Genomic DNA, 17,771 nt, shown 5'->3' with positions numbered 1-17,771 from the left:
TGTTACTGTAAGAACGCTACACAGCTCACAAACAGCCAAGCTTCTCAGACCCTGCTGGGACTCTCACTCTGTGTTGCAATTTCTAGTTATTATGGAAGTTAAGGATTGCAGGCAGATGCAACATGTTCCATTCAGATATTTCCTCCATGATTCACAGTAGGAAAATAATACCATTTGAATAGTATTGTTGTGTCTGTTAATAAGCCTGAAATACACTCTTCTGTTTCCCCCCAGAGTGTCGCTGTCACAACCACGCCGACAGCTGCCACTTTGACCTGAGTGTTTGGCTGGCATCGGGAAAGCGCAGCGGTGGGGTCTGCGACAACTGCAAGCACAACACAGAGGGACATCGGTGTCAAAGGTGCAAACCAGGGTACTACCGAGACAGAGGGAAACCCATGTCTTCTACAGAGGTCTGCAAACGTAAGTGACTGTTGATACGTGCAGTGAAGACAAATGGTGAAAGAATTATTATAAGAAAGAAAGAAATCAATAACTCCTACAGAAGTAACTCACAAGTATTACTGTCCTTTCTTTGTATTCTTTTCCTAAACTATAGTTTTCTGATCAAAAGACATCTTCCTGATTTCCTGTGTCTCTTTCTGCCTCGGTATCACACCTTTTTTTTTTTTTTTTGTGTGACAACTCCTACAGTTCTCCAAATGCATTGCATTCTGGGGAAAGGTACATTATTCTTGTGCTTGCCTTTAAAATACTATGGTTCCTTTCTTGTTGAGACACATTCTATTTAGCTGTTTTTCTTTGCATCTCTCAAGACTGTGTGTGCCTATGTGTAAGTTATTGTTAAATTCCATGTGATTGTGCAACATCTGTGCACATAAATATATACAGTAGCGGCTGCAGGAGGTGTAGGAAGCACAAGACCACACATATCCACTTGGGAACAAATAAAGCAGAGCTCACTCAGACTTATCTCTGGATTCTACAGTTCTACTATGGGGTGCTGTGCCCAAATTAATTGCCTCATTAACACTTCAGCAGTATGTGTTAGGAAGTAACTCGGGCATAGAGGCACTAATGGTTGTACACAGCAGCTGTACAACCTCTGGATCAAGGTAGTTTGCACCCAGTCAGTCTGGAACACAGCCCGTAACTCCCTTACTTAGTGTAAACATTTCCTGAGTATCTTGCCAGGCTTCACACATCTGATTCCATCTGGCATCTATTTGGGAGGTTGCTATTTCCAACAATATACATCATTTCATTTCTCCCTTTGGATAGTTTTCCTTCCCCGTAGCTCAGATATCAGTTGACAGCACAGAAAACTTCATCCTCTGTCATCTATATTCATGCCCACTGGCATCATGTGTTTTTGACGTTTTCCTGACCCTTTGATGTTCTTCATCAAGATTCCTCTTAAACACTCAGGTTACAAACCCTCCTCTCCCTAGGACTGTATGGCCTGTGATATTGCTTTAACTTTTTGTGCACGGCACATCCTATGTTTCTGCTCTTTTGTATTCTTTCCACTGGACCTTAGTGCCAGCACAGACTGTCCCCTTCTTTTCAGTTTCACAACATTCATCCCCGGACACTGATCAGCAGACAGGGCTGGAGGTGAGCTTATCTAGCTCACCCTGTATCCCATAGTGTTCTAAGGTGGCCCCTTTCTAGTCCTATTTCTACTCTGAGCAGATTTGCTACAGGGAAATGTTGTAATGAGAAGAAAATGTTGTGCCAGAAGACTAGTTTTCCATCTCATAGTACCTAAAAGAATCTGTGTATGAACTCTTGTATTTAACAGCAGGGTGATGGTGTAGTAACCAACATTATGTGTAATATTAGATAACCACTAAAGTCAAGGAGCACTGGAGAGCAGTGAAGAAGAAAAAACATTGTTTGAAAATACAGCCTATCTGTGTGGAAACCTTAGAACAGTCTGCCTGGATGAAATCAGACCTTGACTCTACCTCTGCCTCTTTTGTCTGGTCTGGTTACAGGCCTCTCAGTATCTCCTGCCAATATTCTGCATAGCAAAAGAAAAACTGTTCAGAAATTTACCTTGTAAAAAAGAGCTTTCTTCCTATCATGCCAGTCAAGCACAATAATGTTCCTTTCACCTGGGAACACGTTGCTGCCAGCAGAAGGCCCCAAATGCAATTGTTTCCACTCTGACTTGCATGCTCAGGCTTAGAAAGCTGCCCTCCTACTTTAGCCAGTCTTTTCTAAGCTCCCTGTACAGTCAGTGGAGAAACAGTGAGACCTCTAGGGAATGATTTATTGCAGTTTAACGTAGATGCCTGACATAGATGAGCTGAATTGCCCTCTAGAGGATATCTATTTCTCTTTCTTGACTTAAGAGGTATTCTGGATCACTAGCCTGCACTGGAGTTTCTGTTGGTTGAGATGAATCCAACAGGTTTGATTCAGCATTATTGCAAATAGGTAAGTATGACCCTACCTGTGCATGATTCAAGTCAATGGGACCTTTCATGGGTGTGTAAAGGCATGTGTGAATGCTTGCTGTATCGAGATATAAGGAAAGGGTACTGCAGTTCACTCTAGAGAGACTCAGCTTTAGAGCAGACTGATGTGTGCACGATGCTTGTACCTGTGTGGAAATAGAACAGACACTGCAGATATAACCACAGAGTTCCGAGAAACCTGGGAGGGGCATGGTTAGTCTGTGCCTTTTCTATTTTAGGAGAATTTCCACAATGACATTTGACAAATTACCTTAATAGGGTAGTGTTTTGTATGATGACAGAACTGATGCCCAAACACTTCCCCATGTGGTTTGCAGGCCGCGTGTAAGTGTGCACGTCATGCTACGCTGTACCTCTGGGGAGAACTTTTGCTGTATCGAGATATAAGGAAAGGGTACTGCAGTTCACTCTAGAGAGACTCAGCTTTAGAGCAGACTGATGTGTGCACGATGCTTGTACCTGTGTGGAAATAGAAGGGACACTGCAGATATAACCACAGAGTTCCGAGAAACCTGGGAGGGGCATGGTTAGTCTGTGCCTTTTCTATTTTAGGAGAATTTCCACAATGACATTTGACAAATTACCTTAATAGGGTAGTGTTTTGTATGATGAGAGAACTGATGCCCAAACACTTCCCCATGTGGTTTGCAGGCCGCGTGTAAGTGTGCACGTCATGCTACGCTGTACCTCTGGGGAGAACTTTCAGGGAATGTTTCACTTTACGTTTCAGGGAACTGCACGCCAGCGCAGACAGGAAGAGTGATTTTGGTTAGAACAGACTTGGTTTGACAGAGGGAAGATTTCACCTCCAGCACCATCACTAGCTCCTTACACACAGAGCTGATATTAAACCAAAAGGCCTCATGCAGGATGCAATATAAAGGCCGCCTTCTCCATCCTTTAGGTTGAAAAAAACTTAATCTGGTGTGGTCTGAGTAAATTCTTCAGGTTGTGTGACCAGCTCCTTACACACAGAGCTGATATTAAACCGAAAGGGCTCATGCAGGTTGCAAGATAAAGGCCGCCTTCTCCATCCTTTAGGATGAAAAACTTGCATTGCTATTAAACTTAATCTGGTGTGATCTGAGTAAATTCTTCAGGTTGTATGACTCTAGAAACAACTCTGGTTATTTAGTAAAAAACAGTTACTGTTTTGAGCATTGATAATATGTAAGAAATTAGACAATTAGAGCACCAGGTACATTTCTCTCCTACTTCAGCCTACTGATCATAAATTGAAGAGGTACCACTTCTGGATTAGCATGTTTTTGAGGATTTAGATATACTAATTCCAAGGCATCATCTCACTTTGAGAAAACCATGCAAACAATGCCGGCCCAACAACAATAAATAAAAAACCCTCGCACTAGGCAGGTGCTGAAAAGCAGTAATAAACCGCAAACAGCAGACTGGACAGATGATTTTGATGAGAGCAGCCTGGTCCTCAGCTTCCCATTTTGAACTCAGAGGGGAGAAAAAAAAAACCTCAATGGGAGATCAAAACTTGACCCTTGTGTACAGTAGATACTGAGCTGGGAAAAGAAATCTGATGAAAAAGCTGAATGAAATGCTGTGCTAATCCCTTTGAGAAAGCACGCTTGAAGAGTGCTCTGCCATCCAGAGCAAAGTCTAGGTTCAGCTGTGACATCCCCCTCAGGCTCCCAGAAAGTTAACAGGACACTGCCCCGGCCCAGAAAGAGTCTTTAAGCATTAGTCATCATAATGAACAGCATTCTCTCTTAATCACTGCTAGGGAAAAAAAGTTGTATAACAATTGGATGTCCCAGCACTATCCAAACCACCCTTTGCTGACCCTCCAATGTGAGACCGCAAAGACATGTCCTTGAAAGAAAAAAAAAGAAAAAAGTGTGGAAATTGGAAATGTAAGTGTGAATCTGCTATTGCTTTTTGTCTGCAGAGGTAGCCTGCATCTGGTCCCTTTGCTTCTCCTGTTCCTAGCAGCTGGGGATGAATGAGAGCCATGTTATGTGCAGATCCTTGTTTTGACACTGCTTAGATCTATATTAAAAAAAAAAAAAAAAAGGCATGAGAAGAGCCCCAGAGCAAGGCACACACCTGCCTGTTATTGGGGGTGACAACAGGGGATTAAGTAGTTTGGATATAGACTTGTATGGGAGCTTTGACTCGGAAGCCTAATCGTTTCCTAACCAATGGTTAGAAAAGCTGCTGTATCCTTGGCTCTTTCCTGTGGCTTATCTGGAGGCTTAAGGGATCCTTCTGAAATGGCACCACCTTTTGTACTCACCCTTTGGTTAGCTTAAAAAATAATGCAGGCATGTAGACCCATTAAAAAGGGTCTCCTGGAAAACAAGCTTTTTTACTCTAAGCACAAGGGCTGAAAATTAAAATGTGCCCACATGCACGTGCGCACACACACCCTCTGAAAAGCTCTGCTTCTCATCCTTTTCCTTCTGAGCAGAGGGAGTGAACTTTTAATTGTAATATCACAAAGGCCCGATCACATCCTGGTTCAAAGTCTGTCTTAATCAGGCCTGACCACACACACAGCTGTCTATCTTATTTCCTTCACTTAAGAAACATTATTGGCTCAGTAAATCCCCACATCTGACATGCTTTAAAAATTGCCCTGATTTGGTCATATGCTCCGAAGATACGCATGTATATATTTCAGATTCAAAAGGCTTTGTTTCATTTTTTATTTTGCCTGTTTTTCATCAAATAGCCAGAGTCTGCTCAGAGCTATATCTTATGCATTATTATTAGACAGAAGTTTAAGGCAAGATACCTCAAAGTCCACTGAGTTACTTGGAGCATTTGCTATTTTCCTATAATTTGGGACCATATTGTTACAAGCAATATTATATTTTACATCTGTGTCTAATTACATGGGAAAGACAGCTGTGCTGAAGGCGGACAGATTTACTGAGGACTTGAGTGGAGACTGCTGTATGAATTATTCATTTTTCATTATTCCTTGTCTCCTCCTTTTTACAGTAGTTTCTGACAAAACAAACTTAATATAGGAGCAAGATTAAAAGGCAAGAGGACGCTTTGTGATACTTTGATGACTGATAGCCAGTTCTAAAGTACAACAATGAGATTTTTCATTACACTGCTGTCAAGGGGAGAATCCAAATAAACCAGCCATCTCTGAGCCAGAACTGTCTGCACACCGTCCCTAACATAATTGATGATGCCTTTGACAAACAAGGCCATTGTCGTGTCGGCTGGTGTTTTGTTAGACAGGGAGGCGGACGGAGAGAAAACTCGGGTTTGCCAAGAGAAAAGAAGCAAAAACCAGCAGGGAAAGATGCTGTGTGGTCAAATATTGGGAAACATAAAAGCATGAGGTTTTGGAAACTTACTTTTTATGTTTCTTTAATTTTGAGGTTTATCTGCAATCTGAGGTACTATTAAGCAGATAAAACTCAGTCATCAACAGCTTCCCCTTTAGCATATGACATGTGGGCTCTTATTTTGGGAGTTACCTTAGATGCACAACTGGGATTTTGCCCGTAACACTCTGGAAGCCAGACAATGTACACACCCACGCTGAAATGCTAAATAAACACAGACTGAGTGAAGCGTTCACAAGCCACTTGTATAACTCATCTGAAAGTGTTGTACATTTATTGATTCAGCTTCCTTTCTGATCTACCAGAAGCTGCCCCGGTTTCTAATTGGGAAATATGCCCCACAGTTCATTTGGAACATTGGCTTTCCTGAACTGTAGCCCCAAAATAAGGGGGGAAAAAACTCAACCCAAACACTTTTTTCCTACAGCTTCTGCCACTGCTGTCAGTCACTGTCCTGTAATACTTTCCCTTAGGGATAGGATGGGAGGAGGTGTCATCTCCTTGAATCAGGACCTAGTATACATTAGTGATAGGTAGTCTAACAATGCTAATGATTTACACGTCTGTTATGTGTCCCTAATTGACGAAACCTGAAAACTGGGAATAAAGATGGACCCAGAAGTTGCAGAAATATGAGAATTTTAAAATGAAAACTCCACAGGTAGATCCTACTACATACAGAGATATTACACTGAAATAAGAAACATGGATTCAAGCCAACCCAAATGTTGGCAACCTCTTACTTCTTGTGGCTCAGACCTGTCTGCAGTAAAGGAAGCATGTGTTTCCCCTCCTTATCCCCAAATCTACAACATCCATTTTTTTCAGTGATGGATGGAACTAAGTGTCTCCTCTTTTAGGGTAAAGTAGTCAGCCCTACAAAACTCTGGGCAAAAATAATTCAAGTTGAGCAGCAACAAATCAGAACTTGCCTTTGAAACTGTCAGTGCTAATGAGCACTTCATTGTTACACCTGCTCTCCAGAACTGACAGCAAAATCCCTGGGTTTGCTCCCAAAGTCAAGACTGCTTTGTGGCAAATAGGCGAGCCTGCTGCCATCCGCCAACCAGCTCATTGTGTTGAGTACATTGCCCATGACAGCACGCTTATTTTCTGTCCTTAGGCTATTGTGCTAGTGTCCCTTGAAAACAACGGACTGAGATCTGTCTACAGCAGAGTGTAATAATATTATTAAAAATATTGGCATAAAGAACACAGGACGTGGTGAAAAAACTAACTACGTAGTAAGCAGATCATAAGAGAAATGCCCTTTAAACAAAATTGCTCACCCTTTTTCTTGTACTATTTTCAAAAGATATTTTGTTTTATTGATTGTCAGATATGAGGTTGCAGATGAAAGTGAATCTGTCTCTGCTACACTTAACACTCTTTATAGTCATATCTTTGTCCCTTCCCCTTGGACAATGATGTGTGCAATCAGTGCTCATTTGGTCTCTTATCTGTGAGCTCATGAAGAAAAGTAGTTTGAATAGAAGCAATGATGGGCAAACTTCAAAAGCTTTGGAAGATCATGTTTGGTTCAGATAAGCATCCAAAAGGCTGGCCCTTGATTCAAGCTATCTAAACACCTTGGGTGTCCAACATTTAACTGAAAATCTCTGTTAAAGCGGGTCTTAGCCACAAGATTTTTATTTCTGCTCTCTTCCAGATGGATGAAGTAATGATGCGCTTCCTTTTCAGTCTCTGAAAGGCAAGGAAAAGCCAGGGCATGCTGCTTTGTTAATACTAAAAAGAGGTGAAATATGAAGGCCTGGAGTTTATCTCAGTTCTCATTTTAATCAGACTTGTTTGAATATCAGAAATGAGTGGGTATGTTAATTGGGTATGCTCTACAAACAATAATCTCAGAGCTGTTGGCACAAGGCTTGACCATCTCAGCCTCTGCCTTGATGGAGAGGTGTCAACTGTGTTGGCTTTGCACCACTATCTGTATATTACTTTCCACCTGACTCCCTGACACTGTCACGTTGGGAATGTACTGGTGGCATGGGATGATGACAATTTAATGTCTGTGAAGGCAGAGTTGCACACAGGACCTGTAACTACCTGTTTTGCTGCCAAGTTGCCTTGAGTTGCCAGGCTGGTGTCAAATTAGCAATAGCATTAGAAAGATCTGGGGTTTTTTTTCCTCCTATTTTCTCATCTCCAGTTACATGTAAAATACATCTAATGGGTTTAGAGATCTTCTCTCCTTCTGTCCACCTTCCTTGTAACAAATCTGCTCATTTATTTGTATAGAAAATTTCTTCCTTACACACATACAGTATTGTGTGGTGAGATGTGTCCCTGAGAACTTGCACTGAAGGGAATTTGTGAACTCTTTGGAGGCAGAAATAGAAAAAAAAAAATGTTTCAGGTCATCTGAATCACCTGCATAAGCTGCATCTAACCCCACAGGAAACAGTAGTTTTGTGATCTCTGTGTTCACAGGAAAGACAACATGGACAATAGCTATCACTTTTTACCTCATCCACGCTAATGAATCTTTTTGCAAAGCACTTTAAAAATGAATTACCTGCAAGCCCCTTTAAAAATATACACACGGTGGAGGTTTCCTGCCACCACTTCAAAACCCTGTACAGCCAAGACTTGCGTAGTATCATAGAATGGTTTGGGTTGGAAGGGACCTCAAAGATCATCAAGTTCCAACCCCCCTGCCGTGGGCAGGGACACCTCCCACCAGACCAGGTTGCTCAAGGCCACATCCAGCCTGGCCTTGAACACCTCCAGGGATGGGGCTGGAAAAAATACTCTCCTTTTGTTGTCGTAATTATAGTCATAATGCTTATGGTTTTACACTGCTCCTTCTCAAGCATTCAGTTGTTGTTCAGAACTTCAAATGCTATTTGTAAAAAGATCATGTCAGCCATCACTGAAATGCACCACCTCTGGGCTGGAATGCAATGGGATTTAAGAGTAAAATATTCTTTGTGGCATAACAGCTCGGGAGAGAAAGGAAGAGCCTTCTCTTCTCCAGGCTGAAGAAGAGTAGGGAAGAACTGATTTTCATACATAAAAGGATCCCAGTTGTACTTGTTCTGCTATGCTTCATGAGTTAAAAAGAAACAAAACTAATATTGCAGATGTAGGCTGACAATGCAATGTTTACCAGTTCTGACATAAAACTACTGAGCGTAAGGAAGAGGGCACGAGTTTATCAGCTTTGAAGAAGTGTCACTTTACCAGATGGCCCCAGAGGACATAATCTCAGTCACCTCTTACCGTATCTCCACAGCTTGCGCCTGCCAGCCAATGGGTTCAGCCAACGCAACGTTCAGCAGAAGCTGGCGATGCCACCCCAGGACAGGATTCTGCTACTGCAAACCAGGTGTGGCAGGGCCCAGCTGCGACAGATGTCTCATGGGCTACTGGGGCTTTGGAGAAAATGGCTGTCGCCCTTGTGACTGTGCCAGAGACTGCGACCAGCGTACTGGAAACTGCTTCAACGGGTAAAGAAGCCCTCCTTTGGGTTTGCTTTCAGATGGGATTCTGTGAAATGAAACAAAGATTAACTGCAGTACTGCAGCAATGACAGTAATTGGAGGATGCTGGAGGGTGCACAATCATTTAAAAAGGTGGCTGTAAAGCATAAAAGGTTTCTTAGATTCTGTTTGGTGACTGGCACACTTTTAAGTCTATAGTATTATCCAAGGCAACCTTGAAATGATGACTTTTTACAGTAATAATAGCCAACTCCACAATGCCATGGCAGCATCTTTAAATATACCTGTTTGCCTTCAAAATAGATGGAAGAGTCTTGAGAGCTTGTCTCTCATCTTTGCCCAGGGAAATAAATTACAAGGTCTCCCTCTTGTTTCTAGAGGGCAGGCCTGTACCCTAAACATACATTAATCAGAACAAAAATCCAGTGGTTTGCTGAGTGTTTGCTGTTTAATGAGTCCTGCAGGTGTCCTCAGTTCATAGTGACATCAACAAGTGGTCACTAAGTTTGAGTTACTTAACTCAGTAAAAACAAACAAACAAAAGCAAAAAAGGCACAGCACATAGTTACTTTAAAAAATTATTAAGTCAGCAGTGGTAAGGTGCAAATAAAGCCTAGATCTTGTGATGTCTCTATATGGCATGAAGTCTTGCTCTTATTTGCACTCCCAACCTGAAGCAAGCAAACTCATCAGTCTGGATACAGCCACGCGCCACAAACACCTACTTCTCACCCATCTGCTGTCTTGACCAACTCTTCTGTTTTATGTGTCCCCCCAGCTATGACAACGAGCCATTCTTTAACATCCCTATCGGGGGACGAATCCCTGACCTTGAGCAAATGCCAACCAACGAGAGCGAAGAGGAGTGGAAATGGAATGACCACGAGCAGGGATTTTCTGCACTGAGGCACCCAGGTACAGCCCAGAGTCTGGGAACATTTAGTAACTTCACTCACTGTCAGTTTTTCTTCTCTCCACCCTGACTTAAACTCCCCCACTCATCTCTAGCTTGTCTGTCCCCCACCTGCTGGCAACATCTGCTAATCTGAACTATACAGATTATCATTACACTCACACTGCTGTTTTCCAAACCAACCGTACTACCCAACTTTGGTTTTGGAAATTGGTAAGTGATGAATAAGATTGTGCGGAAAAAATACTCTCCTTTTGTTGTCGTAATTATAGTCATAATGCTTACGGTTTTACACTGCTCCTTCTCAAGCATTCAGTTGTTGTTCAGAACTTCAAATGCTATTTGTAAAAAGATCATGTCAGCCATCACTGAAATGCATCACCTCTGGGCTGGAATGCAATGGGATTTTAAGAGTAAAGTATTCCTTGTGGTTTAACAGCTCGGGAGAGAAAGGAAGTATACTGTATCCAGCTAAAGTTACAAAGCAAGCAGGCTGATAGAATGAGGTGGAGCCTTTAATACTTAAATAGTTCTCAGTTTTGCTTGCTGTGTATAAAGGTCAGCACCTACCAGCATCAATGGCTTGGTAAGACCCAGAGGTAATAGTGCCACCTATTGCATATCTTGACTATTTCAGGACAGGTATTAATACCAACATGGATCAGTATTTCTTAGCTTATAGCATCAAGCAAAGGCATTATTACTTACATGATTTACACCTGGATCTGATTCTTACAAATGTCTCTATTAGTATCAGTTTATTAACTGTACAATAGACCCCATGAGGGCTGCATTTTACTTTAAAGTGCTGATCAGATTTCAGAACAATTATTGTATCACCTAACAAGAAACAGATTGGCAAGTAACTGAGCTCACTCTCAAATTTACCCCTAAAAGTCCATCCATGTTATGGGAATTATATACATATAACTTTATGACTGAGTATCATTTGCTCTCCTTTTCTCTCATGCCCTGGCTCTTCTCCAACCCTTTGTGTTCTGCGGTTCCCCTGCTAGAAAAGTGTGTGTGCAAAGAAAAGGTGCTTGGGAGTGTCACTGACTTCTGCCAAATGAAATACGCTTATGGTAAGTGTGTGACATGCCCTCAAGGTATGATAATTTCACAGTGTTCTCTCTATCCATGTTGTTAGCTGATAGCAATGAAAAAATGACAGGACTGGCTAAGTCATGAAATAAGAGGTAGGATTTCTTCTGCCTTCTTCTGTCTAGTGACACGTCCAACTTCTGATCAGAACTGAATAGCAGTTTTCATGCAAGGCTCCATGGTGTCTCCTTTCCACCCAGTTGGCTTCCCTCCTTACAGTACAGGGAGAACTAGAATTGTAACTCAGTAGAATGGTTGGCCTCTGCATCAAGAATAAATGATAAAAACCTTCCATCTAAACTGCCATTGGTTTTGCACTCATTATGCAGGTTCAGATGGCCATGCTAGTTTACCAGCAATCTATTTCATACTGTAGTTTTTAAACACCAGGTTCACGCTATCACATGCAGCAAGAAAGGAAAGCTCTGGGATCCAAAGGTTTGATGTGCTTGTGTCATGATACAACAAAGCCTGCTTGTGGGGCCGGTCTAGATGAGACTACCCAGCCAAGAAGCTATGGGATCCTATTAAATTAAAGGAACAGAAATTTATCATGGCAACCAGATGTTAGGTCCCAAAACAAAAAGTCTTTTTTTCTGGTTTGTTGTGCAATCATGGAATTTTAGCCATGTGACATGCCTGCAGTCTGATGGGAACCTCCTGACTTCTGCCTGTAGAGCAGACAATCCCTTCCCGTAGGACAACATATTTTTGGGAGGCCTCTATTAAAGCTCAACACAAGTTTTCAAATGGCAAAACATAAAGCCTAGAATCAGAGCATTTAAAAACCAGACTATTAACCTGCTGATCTGCTTTTTCCACCCTCTCTATGTACATACAAGTGCTTTCCAAGCATTTGACATCAGCCCATTAAAAAGTAGTTGCTAAATAATAAAGAATCAGTTAACTACTTCAATAGAAAAATCTAGCTTTTTTCTCCAAATTTATTTAGAAGAATCACTGAAGTGGACAAGCACTGAAATATACTTTCTGCAAAACTACAGGTTTTTTTGTTTCCATGTCTTCTTTCAAGGTGTTAAAATTCTACCTTTCAGCAGCATAAACGAAAATTCATTTAGAAATTCATGGTTGGTCTCTATTTTGATATGTTTTCTGGCAGTGATAAAAGCAAGAATATTATCAGCTCATGACAAAGGGACCCATGCAGAAGTTGTTGTGAAAGTGAAGAAAGTCCTGAAATCAGGAAAAGTGAAAATTTCTCGGAGCAACAGAAGCATTTACCCAGAATCCTGGACCAACAGGGGATGTACATGTCCCATTCTCAATCCTGGTAAGGACAAAAGGCTTACCAGGTGTTTTTCTTCCTCTGTAAACAGTAGGGACAATTCATTATGAACATTAGCTATTGGTGCTCAACACTTCCCATCAGCCTTTCTGGGGCAGAGTCCTGTGATTTATCCAGACCAAAGAGGGAGGGACAGAGAGCATAAAATCAAATGAATTTAATTTCAAACCAAGACAGACAGGAAAATCTTTAATAATTAGAAAAATCATATTTTAAGTAAATAAAGCCCCCTTTTTTATAACCAGTTTAGGAGAGGCCTCTAGGTTTGCTCTTTAACCGCATTCCATCAGAATGGTCCAAGTTTGTTCACTTTTAATTATGAAAATCTCCTTGCAGCAGTGGAGTGGAGAAGTAGGGTAGTAGAAAGCAGAAACCTCCTTCTTCCCAGCTCTGCTGCAGGTAGAAACATCACACTACAGACTGCAAAGCTCCATGCTAGTGCTGAGTGATGTTGCATTACTCAGCAGATACATTCCTCAATTCAACCTTCTCTATTGCTGCCTTTCCTGCAATACAACTTAGTGGTCCACAGAGAAAAAATCCACACAGCTAAAATCTCTGGGTAAATATCAGAATAATGCAATTTTGAGCCTGGTCTCTATTCAAGTACGATCATAGAGTCTTTTAGGTTGGAAAAGACCTCTAAGATTAGTTCTCTGCATTTAGTCCTCTGCATTTAGTTCTGTTTGTTTGGGTTTTTTTCCTATTTATTGACTGAAGTTTTGCCTTTTTTTTTAAAATTAGGTACCGACTACCTTATAGCAGGCCAGGAGGACTCTAGGACCGGCAAACTCCTTGTGAACATGAACAGCCTCGTCAAACCCTGGAAAGCACATCTGGGAAAACAAGTATCAGATATTCTTCGAACTGGGTGCAAATAATTTCTGCTCCAGAAGTTACAGTGCTGGACTTTGCCTTTTAGGAACACTGCAGTGAAAGGTGTAGTTAGTTCACGCGTTCCCATTCAACAAGCTCCTAGCAGAAGTGATGAAAGCAGAGTTACCATCCTGTCTCCTTTCATGTGCTTAGACAGGAAACTCGAGACACAATTACTTTTTTTCAAGAAGTGCACAGCCTTATCATACAAAATTAACTAGCGTGGCATACATAGGTTGCAAGTCAGTTCTTCGTTTGAGCCTGTTTCCACACAGCCAGAGAATCATTTTACAAGGCAAAACTAAAGATACGGATTAGTGTTTCCATACTTCAGGTCAGAGCCTGAGAGTAATATGTATAAGCTGCTTACATAATGCATTCATTACCTGGGTGTAGTTCTCTTTAGAAGTGACCACTAACAGGCAGCAATTTATTTCAGCTTTACAAGTGGCATAATACTACAGAAGCATGTCAAATAATACTTATTTAAAAGAGCTCAGATTGATTTAACATCAGACTGCAATTACGCCAGTATAACAGGCTGCTTTCTAGAAGGCACTATTATCCCACTGCTGAACAGGAACAAACTAACCTGTCACTTATCCTGGGACAAGGCCCTTTATGGACGTACATTGCTCTCATCAGTGCTTAGCGCTGCAGTCTGCTGCAGAAAGCACCACAACTAAAACTCGATTCCAACATCTGTTCTCAAAGGTCATTTTGCTCTTTGCTGTAGTATTTAGTCTGTAACACCACAAAGGTTTCACAGCGACGACCGCTAAAAAAGCCTTAAGCCAGTAAAGAGCCAAGACACGTGAGGAACTAGTAACTGCTGCAGTTGAGACTGTAACACTACAAAAGCTACAAGGCAGAAGCAGGAGGTAAATGACATGGCTGGACTGTGTATTAAATGAAGTAGCTATAGTTACTGTGAGTGGAACCTGGCTATTCAGACTGTGCTCGAGACCACTGGTATTTGATTGCACTTAGCACTTTCGTTCTGCTTTATCTCCTCTTGGTCACACTTCAGGTTAGGACACTGAAGCTCGGCTTCTTTACCATTGTGATGGGGGTTATTTTTCCCTCCACAGAAGTATAGGAGTGGTAACATTCACACTCTAGGTAAAAATAGTTCTGTTCTACAAAAGCATTCTTTCTAAATCAGTTTTACCCTACCCTGTAGTAATTAAGGGGTAGCTACTTAAGTCATTCCCTAACACAGTATTTTGAGGAAATCATAGTTAAAGACCTGCGTCCCCTGTTTAAGGACTCACAATCAAATGAAGCTGGTTGGAGCACATTATCTCATCAAGTAAAGCAGAAATTATAATGAGTCAGTCTATTCTTTCAGGGGGTTACAAAGAAGCAGCATGTTCACATGCTACTTTTGCATCTTTCTATTCCATGTCTGTAATTTTTTCATGCTCTCAGGAAAAAGGAGATATCTTCATTTAGCACTGTCTGACTGGCACACGGGGTATCTAGAAAAACCTAATACTGATGCAGACGGATGGAAGCCCTGTCTGTAGCTTAGGCCATCAATTTGTTCTCTTTATCACTGGGAATCTGAAAAACCAGCTTCTTTCATTCCACGTGTTGCTGTTTTCCTTTTAGTTTCATATTGGTTGAACAGAAAAAGCCTCAGCTCATTGGGAAATGGCTAACAGGCAGATATTTACAAAACAGAAGCTCCACTTTTCTCCCAGCAGTGCATAAACAGTATTTATTCCTCCCTCCTTTTCAGAGTCTCCCCTCCTCCAATGCTAGTGCTTTCCCTCTTTCATTTCATTATTTATTTGTTGTTACCTAAAGTGGTATCCAACAATGTGGCACCTCCAACAAGCCATTTAATTAATGCAATAAAATACTTTTAAACCAAGAAATTTGGCTTAATTTGAAATGTCAGCTGACTGAAATTAAGAGCATAGCAACTGCTTTATTTACTGTCTCTAGAAATCATCTCACAACAAAAAGATTGACTAGTTCTCTTTCAAATATCAATACAGATGTGTAAGTGAATTTACAGTCTGTTCTCAAAGAGCCTCTCAGAATAAATGAAAATCAAGTGTAGATTTAGAGCTAAACTAAGGCACACGCTTTTCGACACAGAGCATTTTACCTGCAGGGGATCTTATTTAATGATGATCATACTCCACTTTGGTTTATAGCCAGTATCACATTAAAGCAAACTCCCATATTCCACTTTTTCTGCCAGACCAGTGATTTTGTGAGGAGGGTAAACATCTGCATAGTTCCCTTCTGTGGGTGAAAGTTATTTTTTAACATGGTCATCTACAAGCATTTCTAGCTACTGCCAGTAGAATATTATTTGGAACAAGAATATTGATACCCTGGTGTGTTCTCCCAGGGCCTGCTGTAATTCAGCGATTAATGACTACCAAACGCATACACTGATGTATGCAAACAAGATATCTGAAATATGTGATATATTGATGACTATCTCAAAAATAGGTGACACACACACTTTTGAGAAAAGCATATTTGGGGGAACCCAAAAATATTCAGTTAATTTCTTCGCCTCCTTCTAATTTCCCATTCTTTTCAGATCTCTAATTTACTTGCAAGTACCAGTATAGCTGAGTCGACTTCATTCCCTCTGTTAGTTGGAAACACCGCACATTTAGTTCCAACTACTAGCTCTTGTTTAATGGTTTTGCTCTATAGAGTAGCAGATATTCCATAAGTGTGGGATTTAATTGAAAGTGAAAAGAGCACATCAGGGTGAGTCAACACGGCAAGTTGACTTTTTATTGGTATCACTACTTCTGTTAATCAGGTATCTCTTGAGTTCACAGAGGAAAAACATAAAAGAATAAAGTTCTAACTCACACTGAGCTACCATGTGCAATCTCTTTGTTCTGCAGCGCTGCAACCCAGGTAGCCTCTCTGAAAATAAGTATCTAAGGAGAAGTGAACTGCATAGATGAAGTTACAACAGCTACTGATTAAAGAAGAGATGAGAAAGTTTAAATTGATCACCATGTGACTTTGGAAAGGGAAAGAGTTATTTAACTACCACAGAAGGTATTCCTGTACCAAAAAAAGGATTGTTTAGTAGGCCTGTGTACAATACCACATACCTTGTGATCCTCTCTGTGACTGCGTGTCTTCGGTGGCACAGTAATACAAATATTAACAGGGAAAAAAGGATGCAATTGCCCTATACAGAAGTGGCTGGACATGTCATCTAACATGGGATCTGTCCTTAAAATGGCCACATGAACAGCCCTGCAGCACCCAAATAGACAAGGCATCTCATAAGCAGTAGCAACCACATAGCAAACAGTAGCAATGACATATCACTTGGAAATCCTACATAAAGATGAAATAAAAGCCTTTACTCAGAAGAAAAGAAGTCTGGAAAGCTGTGGAAAATTTGTAATAAGGCAGGTGATAGCTTGAAGCAAAAGAAGATGCAACTTTCCACAGATAGCAGCAAACTCAGGATGCTGGAGGTCACAGCAGCTCTCTCACAGCTGTAGGTGTATCCAGGAATACATGGTCATTCTGGCAATGCGAACCCTTAAAGCATCAAACTAGTTCATTAAATGGCCATTGTGAATGCTGAGCCCTAACTGCAATGTACCAACTAACACTTCTCCAGCTTCTGCTCTTAGCAGGCAGCTAAGAAGGAAAATGTACCCGTGCACAACCTTTGTACATGGCTCTTCTGAGAGGCTCACTGCTATAAAGAACGTTTTCTCTGTAGCATTTACCATGTCTCATAATTTTTCCGTGCACCTTGATGCAAGCTTTCTTTGAACTGATAACATTCACATGATGTGCTCCCTCAAGTCTCCAAAACCTGGAAAAGTTACTGTGTTATTTGTTATGTGTTGTAGCACTTTTTTTTTTGTACTTAAAACTTCAATTAAAAATACTCAGACATTTATATTGATGTGAGGCTTGGGATCTATTTTTAAAATTTTAAACCATGCAATCCTCAAACACATTAATTCTTTTTAAGTTAATAAACCACAAACATTCCAAACATCAGGCTCTTGCTAAGATAGTGTTAGCAGAGTCAGGCAAATGGAGAAAGCCTTTTAGCTCATAAGGGAACCATGATACACATCATTTTTCTACTGAGCGACTCACTAAAAAACAAACACATGTACATTTGGTATGAGAACATGTACACAGAAACACAAAATTCTACTGAGCGACTCACTAAAAAACAAACAAACATACATTTGGTATGAGAACATGTACAGATTAGAAACACAAACCAGGTACAGTTAATTTATGTAAATGGCATGTTAATTTGATAACTGATCAAAACTCAATCCTGCAAAATCTTAC

General features: G+C 41.0%; 1 protein-coding gene across 1 annotated transcript in view; it reads left to right on the top strand.

Annotated features, from left to right (window-relative positions):
• LOC106890844 (netrin-4-like) overlaps positions 1–17,367 on the top strand; it is a 49,072-nt gene extending 31,705 nt beyond the window's left edge. Inside the window, exons 5-10 of the mRNA XM_014946909.1 lie at positions 235–423; positions 9,042–9,255; positions 10,028–10,164; positions 11,179–11,247; positions 12,387–12,557; positions 13,317–17,367. Coding sequence (XP_014802395.1) covers positions 235–423; positions 9,042–9,255; positions 10,028–10,164; positions 11,179–11,247; positions 12,387–12,557; positions 13,317–13,453 — 917 coding nt within the window. The 3' untranslated portion in view covers positions 13,454–17,367. The remainder of the gene's footprint in view (positions 1–234; positions 424–9,041; positions 9,256–10,027; positions 10,165–11,178; positions 11,248–12,386; positions 12,558–13,316) is intronic.
• The last annotated feature ends 404 nt before the right edge of the window (positions 17,368–17,771 follow it).

Source organism: Calidris pugnax, unplaced genomic scaffold (genome assembly GCF_001431845.1).
Source record: "Calidris pugnax isolate Ruff unplaced genomic scaffold, ASM143184v1 scaffold81, whole genome shotgun sequence".
NCBI classification, from domain to species: Eukaryota; Metazoa; Chordata; class Aves; order Charadriiformes; family Scolopacidae; genus Calidris; species Calidris pugnax.
This window is presented reverse-complemented; position numbering and strand designations above follow the sequence as displayed.